The sequence below is a fragment of the Coffea eugenioides genome, chromosome 2 (assembly GCF_003713205.1).
Source record: "Coffea eugenioides isolate CCC68of chromosome 2, Ceug_1.0, whole genome shotgun sequence".
NCBI classification, from domain to species: domain Eukaryota; kingdom Viridiplantae; phylum Streptophyta; class Magnoliopsida; order Gentianales; family Rubiaceae; genus Coffea; species Coffea eugenioides.
Window position 1 is genome coordinate 4,908,301 of NC_040036.1, and position 22,488 is coordinate 4,930,788.

A 22,488-nucleotide genomic window follows, 5' to 3' on the forward strand; every position below is an offset into this window, starting at 1 on the left:
AAGAGTTTCAATTCTATCCATATCCTTGGATTTTTTTTCCTTGGAGATCAATGAATTAATGCTTATCAACCAACCATTGAATTCACAATTTGGTATACGCAAATTCAAACCTGGATTGCACTATTTAATGCAATATTAAGCAAGAAAATGTTGGCGCCATCTTCTACCAAAAACAAGAAATTTCTGGACGATTCAAAAAAAATTCAAAAAAAATTCAAAAAAAATTCAAGTATATCAGTTGAAGAAAAGGAGGTTAACTATCCATCAGAAATGCCTAATAAAAAATGCCACCTTTCAAAAAATCAATATAACATTCTAGCTTGCTATGACTTAGCAAACAATCCTTGATTTAAAGTCCAGAAGGAAAAAGTACCAAGAAAAAAAGATAGCACAGTGACCAGTAATACAACAGCCTAACACAAATTAACTAAGAAACCATGCATATACATAGAAACAGATCTCACATTTATCAATGCTTCAATCTGAATCTAGTACCAATAATAATTGGATTGGACTCAACAGACCCCGTAGCATCTACTTTGGTTCATCCCACTTCAGTCTCAAAAATCACGGAACAATGTCAGCAGAACAGGCTTCTTACTATAGCAACAAACGTAAACAAGAAGGTGTAAGCAATCTCAAAAAATTATAGGATCTAACAAAAGCAACACGGGGGAATCACCTTTGATCAACAGCATAATCCTAGCAATAACAGGAACACCATCTAAAAAGCGCCTTTCTCACTGGTAAAGCATATAAAACAACTCCCATCATATCTATTACAAATCAGTCAACCAAAAGACGAGATAGTATATCACAATATCAGCTCAGAAACAAAATGACTACTCGTATAAAAAAAAGGGAAAAGAAAGGAAACCGGTGACTCAATTATAGAGGCACGACCATCAACTAAATGTTGGAAAAGATGTAAAATGGCCAATATCAAGATAAGGCAGGAGGATCGGTTTATCAAGCTTACCAAAATGCACTAATCACAGAATAAAAGCAACCAAAGCAGAAGGATTAAAGTGCCAAAAAAAACTACTTTTAGTTATAGAATAAAAGTGGAAAATTAAAGCTGAAGGTATTCAGAAGTCAGAACCAGTGCTCGATGATCGAACTAAAATTTGCATACTGTTGGGCTGTTCCAGACTTCACTTTTATGACAGCTTATCATGTAAGCAATAAAATTAAACTTATGTACAAGATTAAGGCACTCAGAACCAGTACTGTGATTGAACTACAATGTGGCATGACAGATTATAAAACTCAACTTCTGACTATAATTTTCTTCTTGTTTAAAGTTGTTATAATTAAAAGGTTCAATCGGTAACCCAGTCCATCTATAGAATGTGGTTTACTCATGCACATGCCAAGCAAAACTCGCACCGTCAGAGAAGAATTCATAAAAAAATTCAGTCAAAAATTTAAACATTCTATTGGTAACCCTTTCCATCTACAGAATGTCGTTCAATCATACATAAGAAATATGCAAGCAAAACTCAAACCTTCAGAGAAGAGCATATGAAAAAATTCATAATCCAAAAAATTAAACTATAATACCTTCATGTATTCTGTATTGCAGGTTGCTACCTCTAGTTTTATTTTCATTGTCTTAGTTGCAAAGCTTAGAATCAAGTAGCTATAAGCCAGGCAGCTAGCTGGTCATTTAAAAGTATCTGCCAAAGACATGGATAAAATCATTTCACTATAATACACCAGGAAAGAAAGAAGTTCAGCATTTGAAAACAGTTATAAAATAAATTCATGATCCCAAAAGACTTACTGGTTTCACTTCCCCATTCCAAACGACGTGCACAGCCAAAAATCTGATGACAACCAGTACAATATACAAGAGCGCAGCTTAAATAAACAACCATTAAAAGGATCAACAAAATGAGAAGTATGGACCCTCCTCACTGGAACAAATTTACACTTCTCAAATGTATCTATCTACTTTCAAAGATAAGGACATGCATAAAACACCTACCTGTGCAGCTTGAAATCAGTTCATGAAGCTTATTGTCAGGATCAAACCAACAGAGTATCCTACAAAAGCACTCTTGAAATATTGGTTCTGCTTCCCCTGAGAAACATCAAAGTGCAATGCCAAAAGCCCTGAGATATATAAATTACAGATGCAGATTTTACTTGGCACACTTCCGAGTATTTCTTCATACAATTTAGAATCATGCGCACATCACAAGGGATCACCAACAAACCAAATAAGAAGCTTAGAGATGAAAACAAAAAGCTTCACAATTATTTTAGATTGTAAAAAATGCAATGCTCTAGAGAGGGTTGGATTCAAAATGACGACTCTCATCACCAGATACATGTGCTACTTATAAGCAGTCGAGGATGAAAAACAGTCAAACATCAAATTCAAAAACTCAGCCATGGACTCCCAACACAGAAGCCAAAATGAGGATGGCAAACTGACAACAACTATTAGAACAATTAGAATATAAGTTATACCAGGAAATACTGTATCCCTAAGACCGAGCATTGAAAATGGACGTGCAGAGTCAGCCATTGGGAACAAAAGCTGTAGAAAGTATTTATTGTTATACTTGGTTGCAAACTATGATAGACAGAATCCAAGAACAAGAATTTTTAAAAGATATACAGAACACAAGATGACACACTTATCTTGATAGAAGCATCAAAAGATTTAGCAACACTAACCATTTATGGGCTAAAAAAGACCCAGAAAATGTCATATACAAAAAGTCCAACCTGCAAATTTAAAACATGTAAATTGCATCATAGTAAACGAATGGTAGGATAGTGCAATCTAGAAGATGCAACAATTAGAGTGGGAATACTGATAAAAATGCATAAATATGTCCATTTGTATCTATCAAACCATACTGACAAGGCATTGATACACAATAATAAATTTTTGGCATACACAGCCTTGGTCGTCAGCTTTCAATTTATCTTATCGCATTATCTTAAGCCATTTCTTTTACTTTTTTGTTTCTAATATGGTATAGAATATTCATTAAAATAGGAAAATAAATTATAGGAGGCACGATAAACCAGCTAATAGGTCCTAAATGAAATATGGTGGGCTTGATCGACTCAGTAATCCAGTAAAGAACAGTCTATAGGATGAAAAAGAAAGACTACACAAAAAAATTATAAAAAGCTTCAGTCAGAAAACACATGCAAATATATAAAAATACTATAAATATACAAAAATGGGCAAAAAAACAGAAGTCAGAATGACCTATCCAAATATAATAAAGAGAAGAGAAGATGAATATATCAAAAGCCTAGAAATAATTGAACAATCTTGAGATTTGGAAATAATGTAACTAACCAGAAGAATCACACCGATTGCTAGGGATTAATGGAAATCTTGGACTCGGGAGTTGAGAGGCAAGTAGCTAAAAATGGAGAAAAAGACATAAAAGAAGAAAAGAAAGCGAAAACATCAAAAGTTTTGAAGTGGTGGCCAAGGAGAAGCAAATGATCAAGTTTTTTGTTTCTTAAAGAGAAGAATAGGAAGCAGAGGCGGTTGCAGAGAGAATAGGAAGCAGAGAGGAAACCCTAAGTTGAAAAGCCAGGAGAGAAAAGGCAGAAGAGAAGAAGTGGCGGGGAGGTTTTGGAAAGGAAAGCCTGGAGAGAAAATGTGATTTGTGTAGATAACCCTAAGCCGACAACCCGCGCATCGCGCGGAATAAAAAAGCACTGAATACATGCTTATAACACGTGACGACGACGACGAAAAACAAATGAACAGTAACACCTTTTGGCTCTTAGAGTGTTATGTTAATGAAGACCAAATGCAAGTCAGTTCAGCAGGAAAATAAACTTCGGGTACCTTTTGGAGGAAAAGTAGGAGAGTTGAGTGTATGCCCCTAACAAGACTTTCCTATAAAGTCTGCATCAACAAGCAACAAATTCATGTCATGACTTGTGAAGAAAATGAGAAACAAAATAAAGAAAGAAAAGCAATACTAAATGAAAAATGATGTTAGAAAACGTATCAAACAAAAGACTTTTTCTTTATACAGTGTGCAAGTTCAATAATTTTAAAAACAAGGAACAACTTCTGCAAGCTAGCAATTCGCAGCTTCCAACTGCTAATAACAAGTATAAACACTATATTACACCTATAACTAAAAAAGAATAGTACAAACAAGACAAGGTAGCGTAAAAACGTTGAAACTCAACAAAGCTGTGAAAAACATATTTGAGAAAAGGCTGAATTTTTTAAAAAAATGCTTCAAATTTCTACAACGGGCCATTACCTATCATTAATCCTAACCAAATTGTTCTCCAAAAATACAAAGAAAATAAGAACAAAATCTGGTTTGGTGGGGAAATTACCGGAGAGAGAGGTTGCAAAAACAGAGGCATCCGAGAGAAGAAGCATTTCGGAGAAGCCTCGCCATCATATTCAAAGGCTTCCATCAAACCCAAAAATGTCATTGACCAAAAAGAAAATTAAAAAAAAAAGACGAAGTACGGGAAAAAAAATAAATAAAACATAGAAATTAAGCTTTATATTAGAAATTTCTGTTTGCCTCATATTGTTCAGTTTGCTGCATAGAAATAAATCTTTCAAAGGCCCTTTAAAAACGCATCAGTACTTTTGCACATCCCAATTCAAAGGGCTTCTATGCATTTTAAAAAGGAAAAAAAAAGATAAGCACATAAGAAAATAAACAGAGGGGCAAAAGGAGGTCTTGTAGAAAAGTTACCTGAACTGACGGAGGATAAACAGTTTCTTGTAGATTTTTTTTTTTAAAAGATGAAGAGCAACCACATCAAAAAAAAGCCACCTGATTTGAAAAGGGTAAGAAAAATAAGGAACAATAATATAAAAAATCAATCTGATCTGAACGGAGAATGAAGGAGCTTTCTGAGAAAAAATATATATAACGAAGGAAAATAAATTTGGGAAAAACAAAGAAAAGTCCCAAACCTTGAGCTAGAAATGATGCTGGCCACACGCTCTGGAAGATCTAGCACCAGCTTCTGAAATCTCCATCTCCTTCTTTTCATTCAATTTTTTATTCTCTCCCCCTTTGGCACTGAAACTAAGAGTAAGAAAGCTACAAACTTACAAGAAAATAAGCAAAGAGCGAGGAGGCTTAAACGTACTGAAGATTTTGGCATTATAATCTTGGAAAGGAAAGGCAGGAAAGAAGAAGCGGCGGCGGCGAGGCTTTGGAAAGGAATGTCAGGAAAGAAGTATTTTGTGTGTCTAACCCTAAGCTGACAAACCGCGCATCGCGCGAAAAAAAAATACTGAAGGCATGCTTATGGCACGTGACGACGACCAAAAGAAATGAACAATAACGCGACGACGACGAAAAAAGCAAATGAACAGTAACGCCTCTTGGCTCTTAGAGTGTTATGTTAATAACTAGGAGGGGAACACCGCGCGATGCGCGGTGTAATTTTCAAGTTTGCCCAGAAATATTCAATTATTCAAATTGGGATATTCAATATAAAGAGTTACATGAAGGCGCATCCAAATCTTTGCTTCCAGCTCCAGAAGAAATCCAGGAAAGGCGAAAGCTTAGGTTAAGCTGAATAAATAAAATTTCATTTTCTTCAGCAAATTATAGGCACATAAGTAGGTGAGGCAAATAATTTTCGCCACCTGATTTAAATAAAAAAAGAAAGGTAATCTGTTCCAATACAAATCTACAACGTTGTTGGTCCTGCACAAAAAATCTGTAAACCAGTTGACATCAAAGACTCCTCCCGGCACTAAAACAATTGGCTTGTTTGCTACATCCTTGTAGATTTCTTGCACTTTGTTACGTAGTGCGATTGTATTAGAAGCATACTGATCAGGTGCAACTCTTGTCCCAACTCTACCGCCACAAAGTTCATTCCCTGGCCAAAATAGATGATGAAAAATTACCATCCGAAACTAATCTCAAGCTATCTAAATCATTTGAAAAAACTATATGAAAACAGAGAAGAAGCATTTCTGTAGCAGGCTAACCATAAAAAGGTAAATGATATTACCAAGTTCCCAACCGTATATGTTGTAGCCCTTTTCAACAATGTAACGAATAAAAGCTTCAGCATTTGAGGAATCCCAAGCTCCAACTGCTGAACTATCGGACCTTATTCTCCTCCTATTCAGAGCATTCAAACCAAATATAATTTCAGCCTGGGAATGAAAACAGTGATTCATTAATTTCAGATCGATGAGAATAATGACAAATAATGACCAGTCTAACTAACCAAGGTGGTGCTTCTTACGTACTCAAATTTCTTGAAAAGGGAGTTTAATTCATCCCATCAGGATGAAGGAAGGCACCCTTGAGTGAAGCCAAACAACTCTGAGGAATTCTTAACAAATGAATGATACTCTGAGTTTGATATATGACATTATCTTGCAAGGTGCCCCCAAGTCTAATCTTTAATGGTGAAAAAGCTGCAAAATGAGGGGAAGATAGCAACTTACGCTCCCATAACGGGACTATAACGTTAGAATGCCATTTTTAGTAATCAAGAAAGCTAGAAAAAGTTAATACCTTTTACTGCATTTAATAAAATTATGTTGTTAAGACCCTGCAAATAAAACAAGAAACAGATCAAACCAGTCCATTAAACACTAATCTTTCAATTCAAATTGGCCACGGCATATAATAGCCCAGAATCATTTTGGACAATTTGAAATTCGTTAACATCTCTCTCAAAACACAATCAAGATCTTTTGGACTTTAATCAAAGAAGGCAAACAAAACAGAGCATAAATGATAAGCGACAAGTATTGTCTCCTTCCCCTTTTACAACCTCATTGCTGAAAGCATCAGAGTGGAATTCGCAGCCATCAAAAAACTTTTCTAACACACCGTCTAAAGCATAAAAATCGCATCTTTTTAACTGGAAATGAATTTGAAGCTGAAATATACAGCTCAAACAAGCCATCATCCCCTTGTTATAAAAGACGACATTGGTTTAGGTGGACTAAATCCATCAACTTCAGCATACCAACGTAGTATGGTTGCAGGTAACATTAAAAAAGGCGCACACACACACGCAAAGACATAAACATGAAACACGAAATAGCTGCAAATGCAAGAAAATGGAAAGTACCAGATTGAGAAGGGAAGCATGGTCCCAGCTACAGGTTCCATAGTCACATTTCTCAGGTGGCCACCAATCCAAAGTGGCACAAATGAAATCGTCATCTATTTCTCCAATGGCACTAATCCCATCTACAAATACAAAGCCTTGGGCCGTTCCAGTGTCTTTTACAATCTCAGAGTACACGAAAATGGAGCTATAACTAAACAAAGACAACCATATACACAATCCCACGTAGTACACTACTAAATAACCCATCTTTATATCTTGAAGCTAATTTTCAATATATATCAAGCAATTTCTCTAGCATGATCAAGATAGTAGCAAAAGGAAAAAAGCTAAAGCTTTGTCATAGGTAAAACATCATATGATGAATGAGTTATCACTATAAATCAAAGTAGCACACCTGACAATTTTTGGTATAGCTCTGTAGATATTGCTTCAAAGGTGAAAACAACCAATAAGAACCATCAGAAATTGTCAAGGTTCGAAAATTATTATACAAAGGGAAAAAAAGGAATCAGTGATCAAATCTTTTTAATTAAATTAAGCAGTAATTATGGTAGTTTAAATTAAGGCTCAGGTTTGTCAGCAAAAGTCAGGCAGAGATGAGAGTACCGCCATGACTGCAGACCCATTGCATTTGAAGGGAAGAATGAACCTCAAATGCAATCAGGGTTGCCTCGCCAAGATACAGCAATCAATTTAAAGCCTGAAATACATCTAATGAAACCAAAACCATATCATCATAGCCTAACTGAGAACAAAATAAATTAGCCTATTTAACAACTTTCATCTGCCGTGATTCTCCAGCCAGAAAGCTACACTCTTTTCCAAAAACAATCACCATCCATCTTTGTAATAACCTAACAAGAAACAAAAGGAAACATGAAGAAATATTCAAATCCAAGGAAAAATTAAGAGAAAATTGCTCATGAATAGACACTTTTATTCAGAAACACGTATAAAGTACTTCTAAAAGCAGTTTACAAGTTCTACAATCATCAATCTAACTAAAACAGAGCTCAAGGAATTAAAAAGATAAGAATACATACATAAAAAAATTAGCAAACTTACTCAGTGAAGGAGAATGTAGCACAACAAAAGCACCAAAAATTTCCTAAAAAGAAAAACATACGTATTTAAGACAAGCAAATTTAAACAATAAGCATAATATCAATCTAAATAGTCCACAAGAAGAGAAAAATCATGCCATTCAAAAACTGTAAAAATTGCTCACTGCAAGAATTAACAACCATATGGAGAATAGCATAGATAAACAAAAATAGATGATTTTAGTTATATCAGATCTAATAAAAAGAAAGAAAAAAAAGTTGACGATAGAAAGTGCTGGAAAAATAAGAAATTTTTGAACAGATCTGCAATGTATCTGAAACAAAAAAAGATGATTGCTTGAAACCAGCATCAACAGAACTCGATAATGTTATTTGCTTGACAGTCATAGTCCATCCAGACAGAAAGCATACGAAAAAAGAAAATTTTTGGAATAGATTGGCAAGTGCTTGAAAAAAAAGAGAGGAATAAAAGGCCGAGTGTCCGGATAATTTTTTACAGAGAAATAGAGAACAACGGAGAGGAGAAGATCATGGAAGAGGAGTACAGCAGCCGTAGTGGTCCCAAAAGAAAAGTTTTGGAACAGATCAGTAAGTACTTGGAAAAAAAAGAGAGAAACAAAAGGCTGTATCGGGATAATTTTTTTACCGAGAAACAGGGAATAACGGAGAGGAGAAGATCATCAACAAGGGGTACAGTAACCATAGTGATCCGGTGGTTTGGGTATGAGAGGAGAAAGCAGCGATGAGAGAGAAACACTTGATGGGAGATGGGAGACACTTGATGGGAGTAGGTATCTCGAGCCCACCTCATCTGTCGTTCCCACAGAAACAGAGAAATGGTTTCTTCTCAAAACCGAAGGTCCTTCCTCCTTTCTCGGACAAAAGCAAGAATCCCACTTCTCCCAGCGGAGAAAAGCAAGAATCCGAATTCTCTTCCCAGAGAAAGCACGCGAGCCCCACGTGATGGAGGACGACCCTCCAGCGAATAAAATGCAGCCACATCAGCACAATCACCACCATCCTTAACGAATCCTTTCGCGCTTTTACTATATAGGTTGATAATAATAAGTAGCCCCACCTATACAGATAGTATGAGCAAAGCCACTGTGACCCAAAGAATAACCCGCTATTACTCCATAATCTCCATTATAAACTAATCCTATCTCTATAGAAAAACCAACGTTCACAGTAGCAAATCAAAAATAGAAGATGCATTTTTCATTTTTGTTTTCCATTTTTTGGGAACAAGTGCAGTTATAGATATTTAATAATTTTTTTTGAATAATAGACGCAATAACATATCAATCATTCGGTCCCTCTTACTTTCAACTATCAATTTCAATTTTATTATTTACATTTGCCATTCTCTCCTTATTTGATTTAACAATGAATAAATTCTTTTTTTTTTTTTGTCCTTTCCTTTCCATTGAATCAGCATTTGCTAATATTTGCAATAGAATGTTAAGAAAGAAAGGAATCAAGTAATTAAATAACAAGTAAAGATAGAGGAGAATTTGGAATAGACATTGGAAATGAGAGGGAATGGTGGTGAGTACGCAGATTATACGATAATTGGGAATGATTTGGTGGTTGTAGTGGTATAGTATCTTTTTTTAATGAATCAACTAATTAAGTGAAGGACATTTCTCTCACACTCAACGCTGCTCCCTTCGATATGGATCAGCTATGGGAACCAAGTTAGAGAAATAGTTGAGCTTTCTTGCTTTTTTCCCCTTGTTTTTTTGGGGTGTTGTTAATGGGATTCATGGGGTTTTAGAAACTTGAATTAAAAGTGGAAAAAAATGTTGGTGAATGTTGCATAATCACAGTGGATTAATTTCTTTAAGCAGGTGTTGATGGCTGTGGTTTGCATAAATTTGAACCAAATAATTTGTTGAATTTCAGATATTTTGGTTTTAGTAAGAATTTGAGAGAAATCTTTGATGTTAGGGAAGTATGGGTTCTTGGTGTGATAAGGCAGCTGAAGATTGGTGGTGAATTTGCCGTGTAGGAGGGATCCCAGCCCGTCGGGGAGCAAGAAAGAACAATTGAGAAAGAAAAATGGAGAATTGTTAAACAAATGAAAAGGAATTGCCGAATCTTATTACCATGAGGGGAGGGGTGGTACTATGAGTATGATTCCCTTCAATATGTTTGGTCTGATAGCGATATGGGTATCATTATATCATTATATAATTGGTTGGGATTAGGGGCAGAAACGGTTATAGTAAGTAACCGTTTTGGAATGTTACAAAAAAAATGTAAAGTGCATATTTTATCTCGTACATCTTTTTTCACACATATGTGTTGGAACCACAAATTTTTTTTTTATAATTACAAGTTGTGCAAAGTGAGTTACATCTTATGCAAAATATACAAAGCGGTCTGACAGTGAAATGGATATGATTATAAATTTGATTGTTTGGTTTTCCTTAGATTCAGGAATGGGTTTCAAGTTTTTTTTTTTTTTTTGAAAAGTTTTAATCATTTCAATGAACACGTATCTTACATTCCACATAGCACATTGTTTGCATACCTTTTTTTTTTAAAATAGATTTTTTGTTAAAAAACTTCAAAAAGAAATCAAAGTTAACTTTTGAGCATTACAAAGATTTCCCCTCTTAAAGAAAGGACAAGTCAAAATTATTTTTTTCTTTTTTTTTTTTTGAGAAACTGTTTGGAATTATTAGTTGACAGCAACAGAATGGCACAAAGAAATGATCAATTTTAATTGTAAGCTGTTGAAGCATCGTTACATCTTAAGTAGCCAAAAAATAGCCCCTACCCATCTGCCGGGAAGACATTCAGAATGACATCTCATATTTGTTGCCCAAAAGCAAAATTGACCAAGTTGGTAGAACACAGATTATCTAATCTGATTTGGCTATATATTCTTTGAGTTTGCAGTATCTACATATGTAGTCAAAATTAGCTTGACAGAGACATAACAAGAACTAGATGTATATTACCATATATCAAAATAATCCATAAGAACTCATCCATTCATGACCAATAATCAAAACAACCCATTAAAACTAAATCAGACTGAACAGAGCATCACCAAGAACAGGCACTGAAATGACAAGGAAGGCCACGAGTTCTAGAGTTTAAAACCATGATGAACAGTTGTAAAACAACTTGCTAATCTAGTGACCAAAATTTTATTTTGAATCGTATTCAAATAGTAGTATGGAACAAAAACCGTGGATGACCATTATGGCCATGTAGATTGGAATCTGTAATAAAGCCACAGAGTGAAAATGCACATCTAGAAGTACAAATAGGTGGGATGAGTCCAACCAAATTTGCTGTGTGTAGTGAAAGAATTAATCAAGCTTCAGTCATATTTAGCGAGGGGGATCAAGATCTTTCTCTTGCAATCTTTGTATCTGGAAATCAAATGGGCAGATCATTTTGGCTTCTGATATCGTCCTGATTGAGGTAATTGTGTCCCATTGAATGAGAGTTTTTTTTTTTTTAAATTAAGAGTAGCAATCCCTTTTAAAATCTTCAGCAAATAAAAGATCAGTTGTAAGAATATTAGATCACTGAAGTATCTTCAAGGAATCAAACTTAATCATTCCTTTAGTTTTGGCAAAGAACAAACTCTTTTCACACGGAAAGAAAAAACAGAGAACAAAAGTCTCTTAGCATTCATATGTCGTAAACAGTTGGAGGTTATCATCTAGGCTACAATGTACAATATATTTCAAGGGCACAAGGATGCGCGCCCATGTCCATAAAATGAACCAGTTGGAATTATATATAGATTACGCAAAACACAGGGGGGGGGGGGGGGGGAATTGAAATACTACTACAACTGCTTCAACGAGGGGGGAAAAAAGGAAAACAGAGAAGATAGAAAAGAACAGATTGAAATAAGTTTTGGCAAGATTAAGAGCAACTAAGTGGGAATAAGAAAAGATTCATGGACAGCAAAATAAAAACAACCTGAACAAAACCCCGACATAATCAGAGCCGTCAAGACCCCACCAAATATCATCCCACATAAGATCCCTCCACAATAACTTGAGCCTTTGTCTTGCTTCGTGGTCATACCCCCATCATCATCATCAGCCTCAATTTTCTTCTCCGAGTCTTGTTCTTCCACATTTACATCCACAAGCCCCTCCGAAAAACTCAATCCCTCTCCCCTTGAATCCAAGTCAGGCACTGTCACTACGTCATTAATATTGTTGTCGTAAGCCTCTCCATCGTCGTTTCGACAGGATTCATCGCACGAACATATGGACGCGGAATCATCAAAGTTGTTAACATCAGCAGAAGTTCTTCTATGATCATCCCACTCGCGAAACGCGGTCTCCAACTCGTTGAGCCTTTGGGCAATGTGTTGCAAGTGATGAGGCTTCGAGGGATTTGATGCAATCTCGGCTGATAAAAGCTTCTTTAGGAACAAAAAACGTTGCTCAATCTCTTCGGACAGCAATTGATGGTATGGGTTCTTCTCTTCTGGGATAGAGAAGACGTAGATGAGTTCTGCCTTGAGTTCTTTCAATTTCTTGCGCAGTATTTTGTATCGCTTCGTCATCTTCTAGTATAGATTTGGCTTACCATCGACGTATTATTTGCAGTTACTGGTACTTTTTCAACAAGCAAGTAACCCTGCGGGGTGCTTCTTTTTTCGATTTTAATGTACGTGACGGTTTTTCATTTGCAGTTGTGGCGGTTGAGTTAAACTCTGGGGATTACAGAATCTTGCGTCCTTGTGAACGTTTCTTCGGGCCCCAAGCCCATGCGGGCATTTTTCGGCTAAATATCCACATGTGGAAACAAAAAAATTCCCACCTGAAATATCACAATCTGAACTGATTTTGTATCTCAATCTTACGGGCTTGACAGAAACCCCAAATGGGCTCAAACTGAGCATAATGTCAAGTGGCCCAACAGATGCATGATTGATTCCCGTTCCTTGTTTTTTTTTTTTAAAATTGGGCGTGCTTATTAATGGTTAAGAATTGGGCGTGCTTATTAATGGTCGGAATCAGAAGAGGTCAAATGTCAAAATACCGTTGCTGTTCTTTCCAATACTCTCAAGTAGGTCAAATGTCAAAATACCGTTGTTCTTCTTTCCAATTCTCTAAAGTACGAGTACTCACTGCGTCGTGCTTTTGATAATCTTGATTTTTTTTCCTCACTCAATTTAAGAAAAATTAATTAAATTTATTGAAAAATAAATATAACCTAATGTTTTTCTAAAATATCTTTACATTAATATTAGGAACATCATTAATCACTATACTTGTACATTAATTAATGATAGTATATTACATCAATCAAGACATCTATCAAAACAATTATCAGTTAAAAAGTTAACTGTAGTAAATAAGTTATGCTATATTTACTGCTAACGATGTATAATAAATAAGAGTATTTTAAAAAAGTTAAAGTATAGCTACATTCGTCAAATGGAAGGTGAACTATAATTCGAGCCAGATGAAAACAAGACTATCAAAATGGAATTGAAGGAGTATGGAATTTCTTTGAACCGAGGCTTTAATAATAATACTTTGCCCCCCAAACCTATAGGGTGGTAACACTTTGCCACCATGATATTTAAAAATGTATATTTTTCCCCTCGAATGAATTATATTTATAGTTTTAATTTTGAACAACCTATGTACATATTTTTCATTTGAAATTACCCCCAAATTTCCTAGTTTCTCAATGATCAACTTTTAGATTGTTGCATTTTCTTCTTATGTATTCAATATAATATTCTGTCGGTGCTTTCTATGATGTTGAATACGGTGTAAATTAAATATAAAAGACTCTTCCTCCCGCAGCCTTAACCTTACCCTATCCCATTGCCTTGCCGGTGCTCTTGTGACGACCACTACTATTCTTTATTTGACTACTATATATATATATATATATAACGTCAATAAAAATCATAATTATCAATCTTTTGAATTAGCCAAAAATTCAATGTTAAATCATGAAAATTAATTTGGTTTTTGAATTCACTTATTTTCACATTTGATACTGTGTAGAATCTAAATCAAAACCCGTTGATTCTTTTACAAACAATATATGACATGTGATAAATAAAAATTCAAGTAAATTAACATAATAAAATCATACTTTTACAACAAACATAATCGATTGCCAAGAAAGGACACATTATTTTATTACAATAAAACATCATATTATTTATTTTAAATTACAATATATACATATATATATTAGTGCTCTACTATATTACATAAAAGATAGGAAATAAGGCGAGGAATTTAACCCCATTTAAATCGATGCTAAATTACATACAAATCTATATAATAAGTTAATAAACCATTGTTGAACATCACATCATGCAGTAGCAGAATATTTTGATGAATATATAATAAGAAAATACAACAACTTAAAATTTAATCATTGAAAAATTAGGAAGGTTAGGGATATTTTGGAAAGAAACATATGCACGTGGATTTGTCAAAATTAAGAGTACAAATATAATTCAATTGAGGGGGAAAAATGTATATTTTTTGAAACTCAAGGTGGTAAAGTGTTACTACCCTATAGATTCGGGGGCAAAGCTTTATTAACCCTACAATTTACATCAAAATTTAATACTCGAAGGAAATTGTCAATGTGTAGCGACGCCTTATTTGCCATTTTTCTCAGGCTCTTAAATGATTGAGGCTTTAAATAATAGATTAGCACTCCTAAAACAAGCTTCTAGTAGATTTTTCAAGGAGTGCCATTTTCCAAAAAAAAATTATAAACTTAAAGTTAACAGTAAATGATACCTAATATTCACGTGTATTTTGAACATGCAGGCAAAAGGACATGGAACCTCACGGGATTTGTACGCGATAGAATTGTTTTTATGCGATGTCCAATCAAATTTCAATTGACAACCGCGTTTAGACCTTCAAAGTCGCACTATGAAGACATTATTGCAAATAATGGAAGATATTTTCCGATAACTACCCACTTATTGGCCTTGTGAGTGATTGATTGAGTGTGGTAGGTTTACTGGCCAATGTGATGTACCGCATAAGCTAGGATTTGATCAATTAGTAACAGTGCCCAACGTTGCCATTGATCACTATTGATTAGTTAGATCTCACAATAGTTGATCTTGATTTTCACAAGGACGTAGATTAGGTCCAAGAACTTAACCGGCTCCCAAATAACTACTTTTTTTTTTTTTTTTTCTGTTTTTAACACTAAGAAGGAGATAGATAGAAACGACCCTTTTATTGTTCCACTAAACATTTCATATGTGCTAATACAAGTTGATTCAGTTAGTAAGAATTATTATTAAAAGTTATGTATTCAAATCTCGCTATGGTGAGAGTTGTGCGATTTATGGTTTTGAAAGCATACTCTGACTCGTGACGGCGAGGGAAATCGAGTTCAATCAAACTTTTATTTTTAAGAGAACATTAATAAGTATTTGAAGGCAAAAGTTACAAATTCATTCATGATATTGCAAATACAATCTGCTTCATTTCTTGATTTAGGAGTAAAACAAACGCGGAACTTAATTGCTTGCATCAGTCTTGCAAATTGTTTGATACTCTCCCCGCAGAATAGGAATAGCTAGCGTGTATCTTCAAAGTCCATCATTTCACGATGGAATCTATGAATTGATTGAATTCATGAAGAGAATGAAAAAGTGTTTGAATTGAAGAGAAAAGTAAATCCGCTTTTTATAATGACTGTTGGTGCACTGCTTTATTTATGGTCGTCGTATTTTTGACACTGAAAAATTTAATCGTACTCTAATGCTCATATAATATTGTGATAATTAATTAAATTGCAAAACTTTATGGTCGTCCTATTGTGACTCTCAGCCAATTTCCACTCTAACTCTCATTCAGTCCAGCAAGAAAACAATAATAATTTCTCGTCATTGTTAGCATCATTTTTTAACTGAAAATACCTAAAATTTTCAAGTATAAATACCCTATCCTACAAGCGCATTCCCAAATCATCCGATTAACTTAGCACAAAACATCTTAAAAAAATATCCTATCCAATTCTTTTGAGAAAATTCATGGCATCCAGAACACCAACATTCTCCTCATCCGCAACCTTTCTCCTCATCAACCTTCTCTTCTTCACTCTACTCACCGCCTCACATTCTTGTGGCACTTGCGGCAACCCAAGCCCAGGTGGAAGGGGCGGCGGTGGAAGGGGCGGCGGGAATGGCGGTGGAAGAGGTGGCGGTGGAACGGGGGGCGGTGGAATGGGGGCGGGGAGGCGGTGGAACGGGGGGGGGGGGGCGGAATGGGGGCGGTGAACGGGGGGCGGGGCGGCGGTGGAACGGGGGGCGGGGGTGGCGGTGGCGGTGGAACGGGCGGCGGGGGTGGCGGTGGAACGGGCGGCGGAGGAGGATCCGCAGCAAGGTGCCCCAGAGATGCTCTAAAACTGGGTGTATGTGCAAACGTACTTGGGTTGATTAGAGTCTCCATCGGCGCTCCTCCTACGCTCCCGTGCTGCAGCTTGCTTCAAGGCCTAGCAGACCTTGAGGCAGCGCTTTGCCTTTGCACCGCCATTCGAGCAAATATACTGGGGATCAATCTAAGCCTTCCAGTTACTCTCAGTCTCGTTCTCAACAATTGTGGTAGAAACCCTCCTAACGGCTTCATCTGCCCTTAGCCCATGCATGCGTGCAAACTATTTCTGGCTTTTTACTCTTCGTCTCCAGATTGTCTCCAGCTCTTAGTTCGTTCTCTTCAATTGGTGATTTGTGCACCTTTCGCGTGAGTGTATTCGTCGTGCTTGTTTTGTGTATGAATTATGCAAAGGTTGGAAAAACTGCTATACTTTTTGTGCATCACATTCTGCAATACTTTTAATGTAACACATATAATGAAAACGTGTGCTTTTATATACCTCTGTGTGTGTGTGTGTGTGTAAGATTGAGCTTTTTGGTGCATTCTTGAAGATCAAAGCCAGTCATTTCGAAGCGTCATGAACAATGCACTTGTTTCAAGGCTAGCCATAATTTTCTGGAGGTGTCTGATCATTCCACACCTAGCTTACTACCGATCATTATACATGCACCTAAATTAGCTGTTGCCAAAGGATACTAGCAATCTGGGTTCTTAAAACTGTTAATTGGCTGATCAATTCGAGTCCCAAATACCTAATTCGCCTGCTTTCATGGTCTCAGCACGGGTATGTACAATCAAAGAAACTGGACATCATTATCATCACCAGTAAATCCTTCTTGAGTTGAAGTTTCAAAATTTGCCCTGTGATAATTATTACCTAAAAAGCAAATGTAATTTTGTAACCAGACACGATTACAGAATATATAGATGGTACGTGAAGGCACAGTCTAGACTCTAGGGGCGAGAGTGAACGTACACTAGTACGCAAGTCACAAGTTTATAATTATAGGTCCATCCTCCTGTTGTCTTTGCGAATTATTGTTGACTTACATATCTAGCGAACTTTATTAATCCATCAATTTGCTCTGGTCTGATAACGAATGAAAAATCCGCAATTTGTTTTCCTAAGTTCTTTTAGATGGAATAACATTTTTTTTTTTCAGAAATAGCTCAAATGGCTTGATATCTTCATTAATTTGGATTATGTAATAGATTAATTGGAATGAGCCGCCGAGAAGACTGTTAATACCGGAACATGATGGGATCCTAACATGGCAAAGCTGCCGAGTTTATAGTAAACAAGATGGGAATTAATTTTGGCACGAAGCATTTGTCTCCTACGAACATGCATGGACGAGGGAACGTCCTCGAATTTTTATTTTTGTAAAAAGTTTATTAATACTGACCCAGAAGAAAATAACATACAAGTGTAAGTTTCTTGGTTGATCCAACAACGTCTCTGAACTACAAAAAAAAAAAAAAAGAGTACATTAAACTAATTCCACCAGTAAATTGCAACGCCCCCTAGATAGGATACTCAAAAGAACTGACGGGTCTGGTAGTGAATGTGAAGGGCATCTTCTTTCTCACAGATAATTAATGTCAAGTTTAATTCGCTGAGGTAAACTGACGGTCTGATCTAGTATGCCATGCTTATTACCCCCAAATTTCAGGAAATTGAACACTGTTGCTTGTGGGAATCCTATCCTCCTGGAAATTCTTGGATTGATTGATTCTAAGATGGCAATGGGATGGGTGGCCGCGGACACCCGCCCCACAGGGGGCTAATGGGGCAGGGGTTAGGGCGGGTGCGGGGGTAATAAATATATAAAATATATATATGTATGTATATAATATATAATTTAATTAGTTACAAACTTATAGTAATGATATTATTAGTTATATGTATTATATAATATATATTAGTATATGTAATATAATTGATATTATCAATTATACTAATAATTATATATATGTACTAATACAAATTATTAATTGGTTATACTAAATTTACTAATACATTTATACTAAATCCCTAATCACACTTAATACAATAACATTTTTTTTCTAAAAAAAAAACACAGGCACAATAATGAATTAGTGATTGTATTTGTGCCAAAAGTGAAAACTTGACTACTTTAGTTGTATTTATTTCATTATGTTAGATTGTATTCAAATAACTTTTGTTCGATTGTTTTTATAAGTTTCAATTGTAAAATTACAATGAATAATAATTTGGTGATGTATTGATATTTTAGTATTTGATTATTTGGTAAAATTTAACTATAATAAAATTATATAACAAATTTTTATTAATCCCACGGGGCACCCGCGGAGGAATGGGGGGGGGGGGGGGGGGGTTGGGCCATCCTTATTTGATTCCTGTTTTTGTATCTGCATGGGCGCGTAACCACGTAATTAGTGGATCACTACTATAGGTAATCCTTATGTTTTAAACTAATATTCAAGCAACCGGAGTCACATCAGCGTCTAATGCCCATAAAGCCGAATTGGTTGAGTTTTATTGTTTATAATAATCAGGTTGGTGACATCTGGGTACTGTGATCTTGGTTCCACCTTCTGGGAAAGTATTCTTATTTTTTTCATCTGCACAGGATTCCTCTCAAGTGCCCTTTTAACTGAATGCTTTTCTTGCTATGAAGAATTCTTTGACTCGAATACTCACTTTAAAATTCTGATGAAAAGTATACTAGAAAGCTCACCGGAATGTTCTTATGTGGTGTTTCTTTTATTTCAGACTATTTCACATAGGTTGCTTAAAATTGTCAAAAAGATTCCTTTAAAATCCAAAAACTATGTCAAAAGGGACCTGAAAGTCCGAATATAGAGTGCAGAACAACTTTTATGACGAAATGATCAAATTAAGTTGGTGACTATTGATCAAATTAAGGCCAGCCAAGTAAGCAACTTCATATAAGTAATTACCACTTATTCTCGTCTCTCTCTAGTACTTGCATTGCATGTGCATGCTTTTACAGGATACAGTGACACATTTGTTTTCTTCCAACTGAACTCCAAAACAGAAGCAAAAGAAGCAAGGAAAGAAACTAGTCATTCTTATTTTAACTGACAAAACACTAGTACGTAGCAGAAAACAACAAAGAAATTCCTATTATTTGTTGTGAATAGGAGAGTCACGGTGTTGTCGCTGGTAGTCGTCCGTCTTTATAATGTCATGGGAACCGATGGCCTCCAATGTCATGTCTTGCTCAGCTGCTGACCCTCTTGAAACCTGCATAAACACTACATTTTACAAATATCATATGTGCTTTTTTACTACTACTGTGCTATTTTTCCTTTGTAGGGTCTTATTTTTCTCTTACTTTTGAGTTTCACTTTTCTAGTTTATTACTGTTGCGTGAATGGATATACATGTGTAGAGAATCGTCTGATTTGCTTTTTCTGAATTTGTTGAATAAAACAGGTTTTTTGTTGCAACTTTTTAGCTTAAAGATACGAGTATTGTTCAAGTTCTCCATCCACTCATTCCTGTTACATCCTTTGATGATGGAAAAAGTAGTTCGGCCAAATTTTGGCAGGGAGGATCTGTTTAAAACATACTAGAAATTACCTGTTTTTTATATTGTGAAGAAGCATTAAGTGACAGTAAAAGCACCTCTACCCCGAAAACATGTACTCGTAAATATATATAATTATCTTCATGAAACCTTGCCAAAATGTAAATGCTTGTAAAGGGGTTTGTACTCTCATGTCTTAATTCTGGGACTGGAATTGTGTGCATTAAATTGTCATGATCATCTTAGACATGATAACATTTACAAATCAAAATTCACAATAAAAAACCCTCGAATGAAATTTGAAGACCAGTACTTTTCAGCTTAAGTACCTCTGTTTTTGTTGCCTCGAGGAAATTCATGCGACAAGAAGACTCAACAACCTTTCTTCCTGCGTGACATACTCCATTGATATAATGAATAGTAATAGTAGTGGTGCAGACTACCGCAATTCTCAAAAGAAGATCAATATTTAGTCAAAACGAATCAATAAAATACAAAACATTAATAGATTGATAAGTACAAGGTGAAATTTCTTATTTGTACTGCTTAGACTACTACTCCAATCTTTTCAAGCACAGTGGCAAGAGCTTGAAAATGTCCGTAAAAAAAAAAAAAAGAGGGAGAAAAAATCAAACTCGAAACAAAAGCAATAATATGGGTAAATTGTGAGGGCCTGGAGGAAACAGAGGCTAATGTAAATGATCAATTATGAGAGGGAGGGCGAGTGCGCGGTGGGGAATAATCGGAGTAAAAGAATCCAGGATGTTTGTCGTGGTTAATCTTGTGCCCAGAAGAATCATAAACCGATCGTAAAATGGACTTAAATGTTGGAGTGACACCTGATTTCCATCTTGGATCCTCATCTTTTTCCTTCACCGCCTTTGAACCAAATATTGGATCAAAGCGGTCTGGGATCCTACCAGACGGCATGCTATGTTGGCGTCCAATTGCATTTGCTTCTTGTTCAAAAGAATCCTTCCTGAGCTCGATTTCTTTCACCTTGGGGAAAAATAATAATAATAATAGCAGTAATAATAATGATGATAAATCCTACTACTACTACTACTACTAACTAACTTATCTATTGCATCGTTAAACTTCCACCATAAACACAGTTGAAACTAAGAAGTATGTCGAGTGCAAACCTTGCAATCAAGAAATTCCTTGAGAGAAGCAGCATTGGTGATGACCCTGAAGCTGCGAGCATTAGACTTACGCGCATGCATGGGGAAAAACAAGAAAAGGATGAAAAAAGAAAATGAAGTACTCCTAGATAAGAAGAAAAACGAGGGTAGAGATGCCATATGGGAGAGTAACTGGTGATTAAGAGTTGGATGCAATTTAGAGATTCTTTTTGGTCTTGGGCGCAACGAGTATGCTACTTTTTGCCAGGAAGAATGCGATGAACGAGTTATAGACAGGGTGATGTTCTGGGCTATAGACAGGGTGATGGTCTCGTCCAGAATTTTTTATGAGATGTAGGAGGTAGTAGCAGCAATATTTATCACTAGTCTCTAATGGGGCCCCGACACACACAACAGGCCAACAACGGGTATGGCGGCTTTACGTAGGGGATGATGGTACGATGGGGTCTCACATTTTCAGGTAATAAATAGTGGAAGAATTTATTGTTAAAAGAGGCTTGAGTTATTTGATCACCATGGCATAAATCCCACTCGTCCTGGCTAATTATATAACCAATGAAATGGTCTTTGATTTGATCGTACTGGTTGGGATGTTAATTATCTCCTACAGCACAAGTTACCATAGAGAGTGTGGCATCTCTCCGGTCTAACTACAAATTGTCTTTGAATTGTGAGAATTTGATAGAAATCAACAAAACATACACGGATTAGATTTTATGCAATTGCGAATGCAACGACAGAGAATGATCAAATTAATTGAGAGACGGATGTAGATTAAGCCACGTATCGACGTGAGCCATGCATTGGTAACACATGCCTCGTGCTATCAAACAAATTGTGTTCAATCATTCTGTATGACAATCTTCATTTTCCGGTTTCCACAAAAATGGGTGTCACAGTGTTCGAGTACTCTCAGGAAGTACCCCAAGATCGGCAAATCCCTTTCCTCCTCAGTGCATTCATCCGTCGATGCTAGCTGTGTTTTTTGGGTTTTATGGTCACTCAACGTCCATCCTTACCTCAGCAAAATCACCACCGGATTCATTCATTCCTACACCGCCTTTTCTGTTCCTCGTCATAGCATAAGAGGATTATATAAATAGGAGACGAACTTAGACATATAAGGTGATAATTGAGATCATTATTATTTCATCTGCTTTTGCAATCGAAAAATCATATACAGCAAGACTGCCAAGTCTCTTGAAATCAGAAAAACGAAGTCGGTACCTCAATTAACGCTGCCTCTAGAAATGGTGTAGGGAACTAGAGATAACATCTAAGTACGTACTTGCAT

At 35.9% G+C, this 22,488-nt stretch overlaps 2 protein-coding genes, 2 long non-coding RNA genes and 1 pseudogene across 5 annotated transcripts; 1 reads left to right on the top strand and 4 right to left on the bottom strand.

The window, feature by feature from the left end:
• Window positions 1–3,822: 3,822 nt before the first annotated feature.
• On the bottom strand, window positions 3,823–4,783 carry LOC113760631. The gene is made up of 3 exons (XR_003467082.1): window positions 4,716–4,783; window positions 4,342–4,418; window positions 3,823–3,892 (listed from the first exon to the last, which is right to left on the bottom strand). It is a non-coding gene; the product is annotated as an uncharacterized LOC113760631 (long non-coding RNA).
• A 654-nt stretch (window positions 4,784–5,437) lies between these two features.
• LOC113754931 lies at window positions 5,438–6,479 on the bottom strand (annotated as a pseudogene).
• Window positions 6,480–6,555: 76 nt separating this feature from the next.
• On the bottom strand, window positions 6,556–9,055 carry LOC113760668. Its single transcript, XR_003467091.1, has 4 exons — window positions 8,642–9,055; window positions 8,146–8,188; window positions 7,475–7,934; window positions 6,556–7,199 (listed from the first exon to the last, which is right to left on the bottom strand). It is a non-coding gene; the product is annotated as an uncharacterized LOC113760668 (long non-coding RNA).
• Window positions 9,056–16,400: 7,345 nt separating this feature from the next.
• LOC113754943 (14 kDa proline-rich protein DC2.15-like) lies at window positions 16,401–16,939 on the top strand. The gene has a single exon (XM_027299109.1). It carries the CDS (start codon window positions 16,401–16,403, stop codon window positions 16,770–16,772), a length of 372 nt encoding a protein of 123 aa, XP_027154910.1. The 3' UTR covers window positions 16,773–16,939.
• A 2,477-nt stretch (window positions 16,940–19,416) lies between these two features.
• On the bottom strand, window positions 19,417–21,498 carry LOC113763531. Of its 2 annotated transcripts, none has more exons than XM_027307363.1 (4): window positions 21,195–21,498; window positions 20,889–21,048; window positions 20,379–20,437; window positions 19,417–19,763 (listed from the first exon to the last, which is right to left on the bottom strand). In XM_027307363.1, exons 1-4 carry the CDS (start codon window positions 21,351–21,353, stop codon window positions 19,644–19,646), a joined length of 498 nt encoding a protein of 165 aa, XP_027163164.1. In that variant the 5' UTR covers window positions 21,354–21,498; the 3' UTR covers window positions 19,417–19,643. The 2 variants fall into 2 exon arrangements, with proteins under 2 accessions (XP_027163164.1, XP_027163165.1); XM_027307364.1 differs by having other exon boundaries at window positions 19,417–19,774.
• Window positions 21,499–22,488: the final 990 nt, after the last annotated feature.

Excerpts from the sequence above, each read along its gene's own strand:
- LOC113763531 (XM_027307363.1), bottom strand. The coding sequence starts at position 21,353 with ATGGCATCTCTACCCTCGTTTTTCTTCTTATCTAGGAGTACTTCATTT. Across the intron at positions 21,049-21,194 it reads AGGAATTTCTTGATTGCAAG|GTGAAAGAAATCGAGCTCAG; the intron begins GTTTGCACTCGA and ends TTTTTCCCCAAG. Across the intron at positions 19,764-20,378 it reads TCGAGGCAACAAAAACAGAG|GTTTCAAGAGGGTCAGCAGC; the intron begins GTACTTAAGCTG and ends GTGTTTATGCAG.
- LOC113754943 (XM_027299109.1), top strand. The coding sequence starts at position 16,401 with ATGGGGGCGGTGAACGGGGGGCGGGGCGGCGGTGGAACGGGGGGCGGG.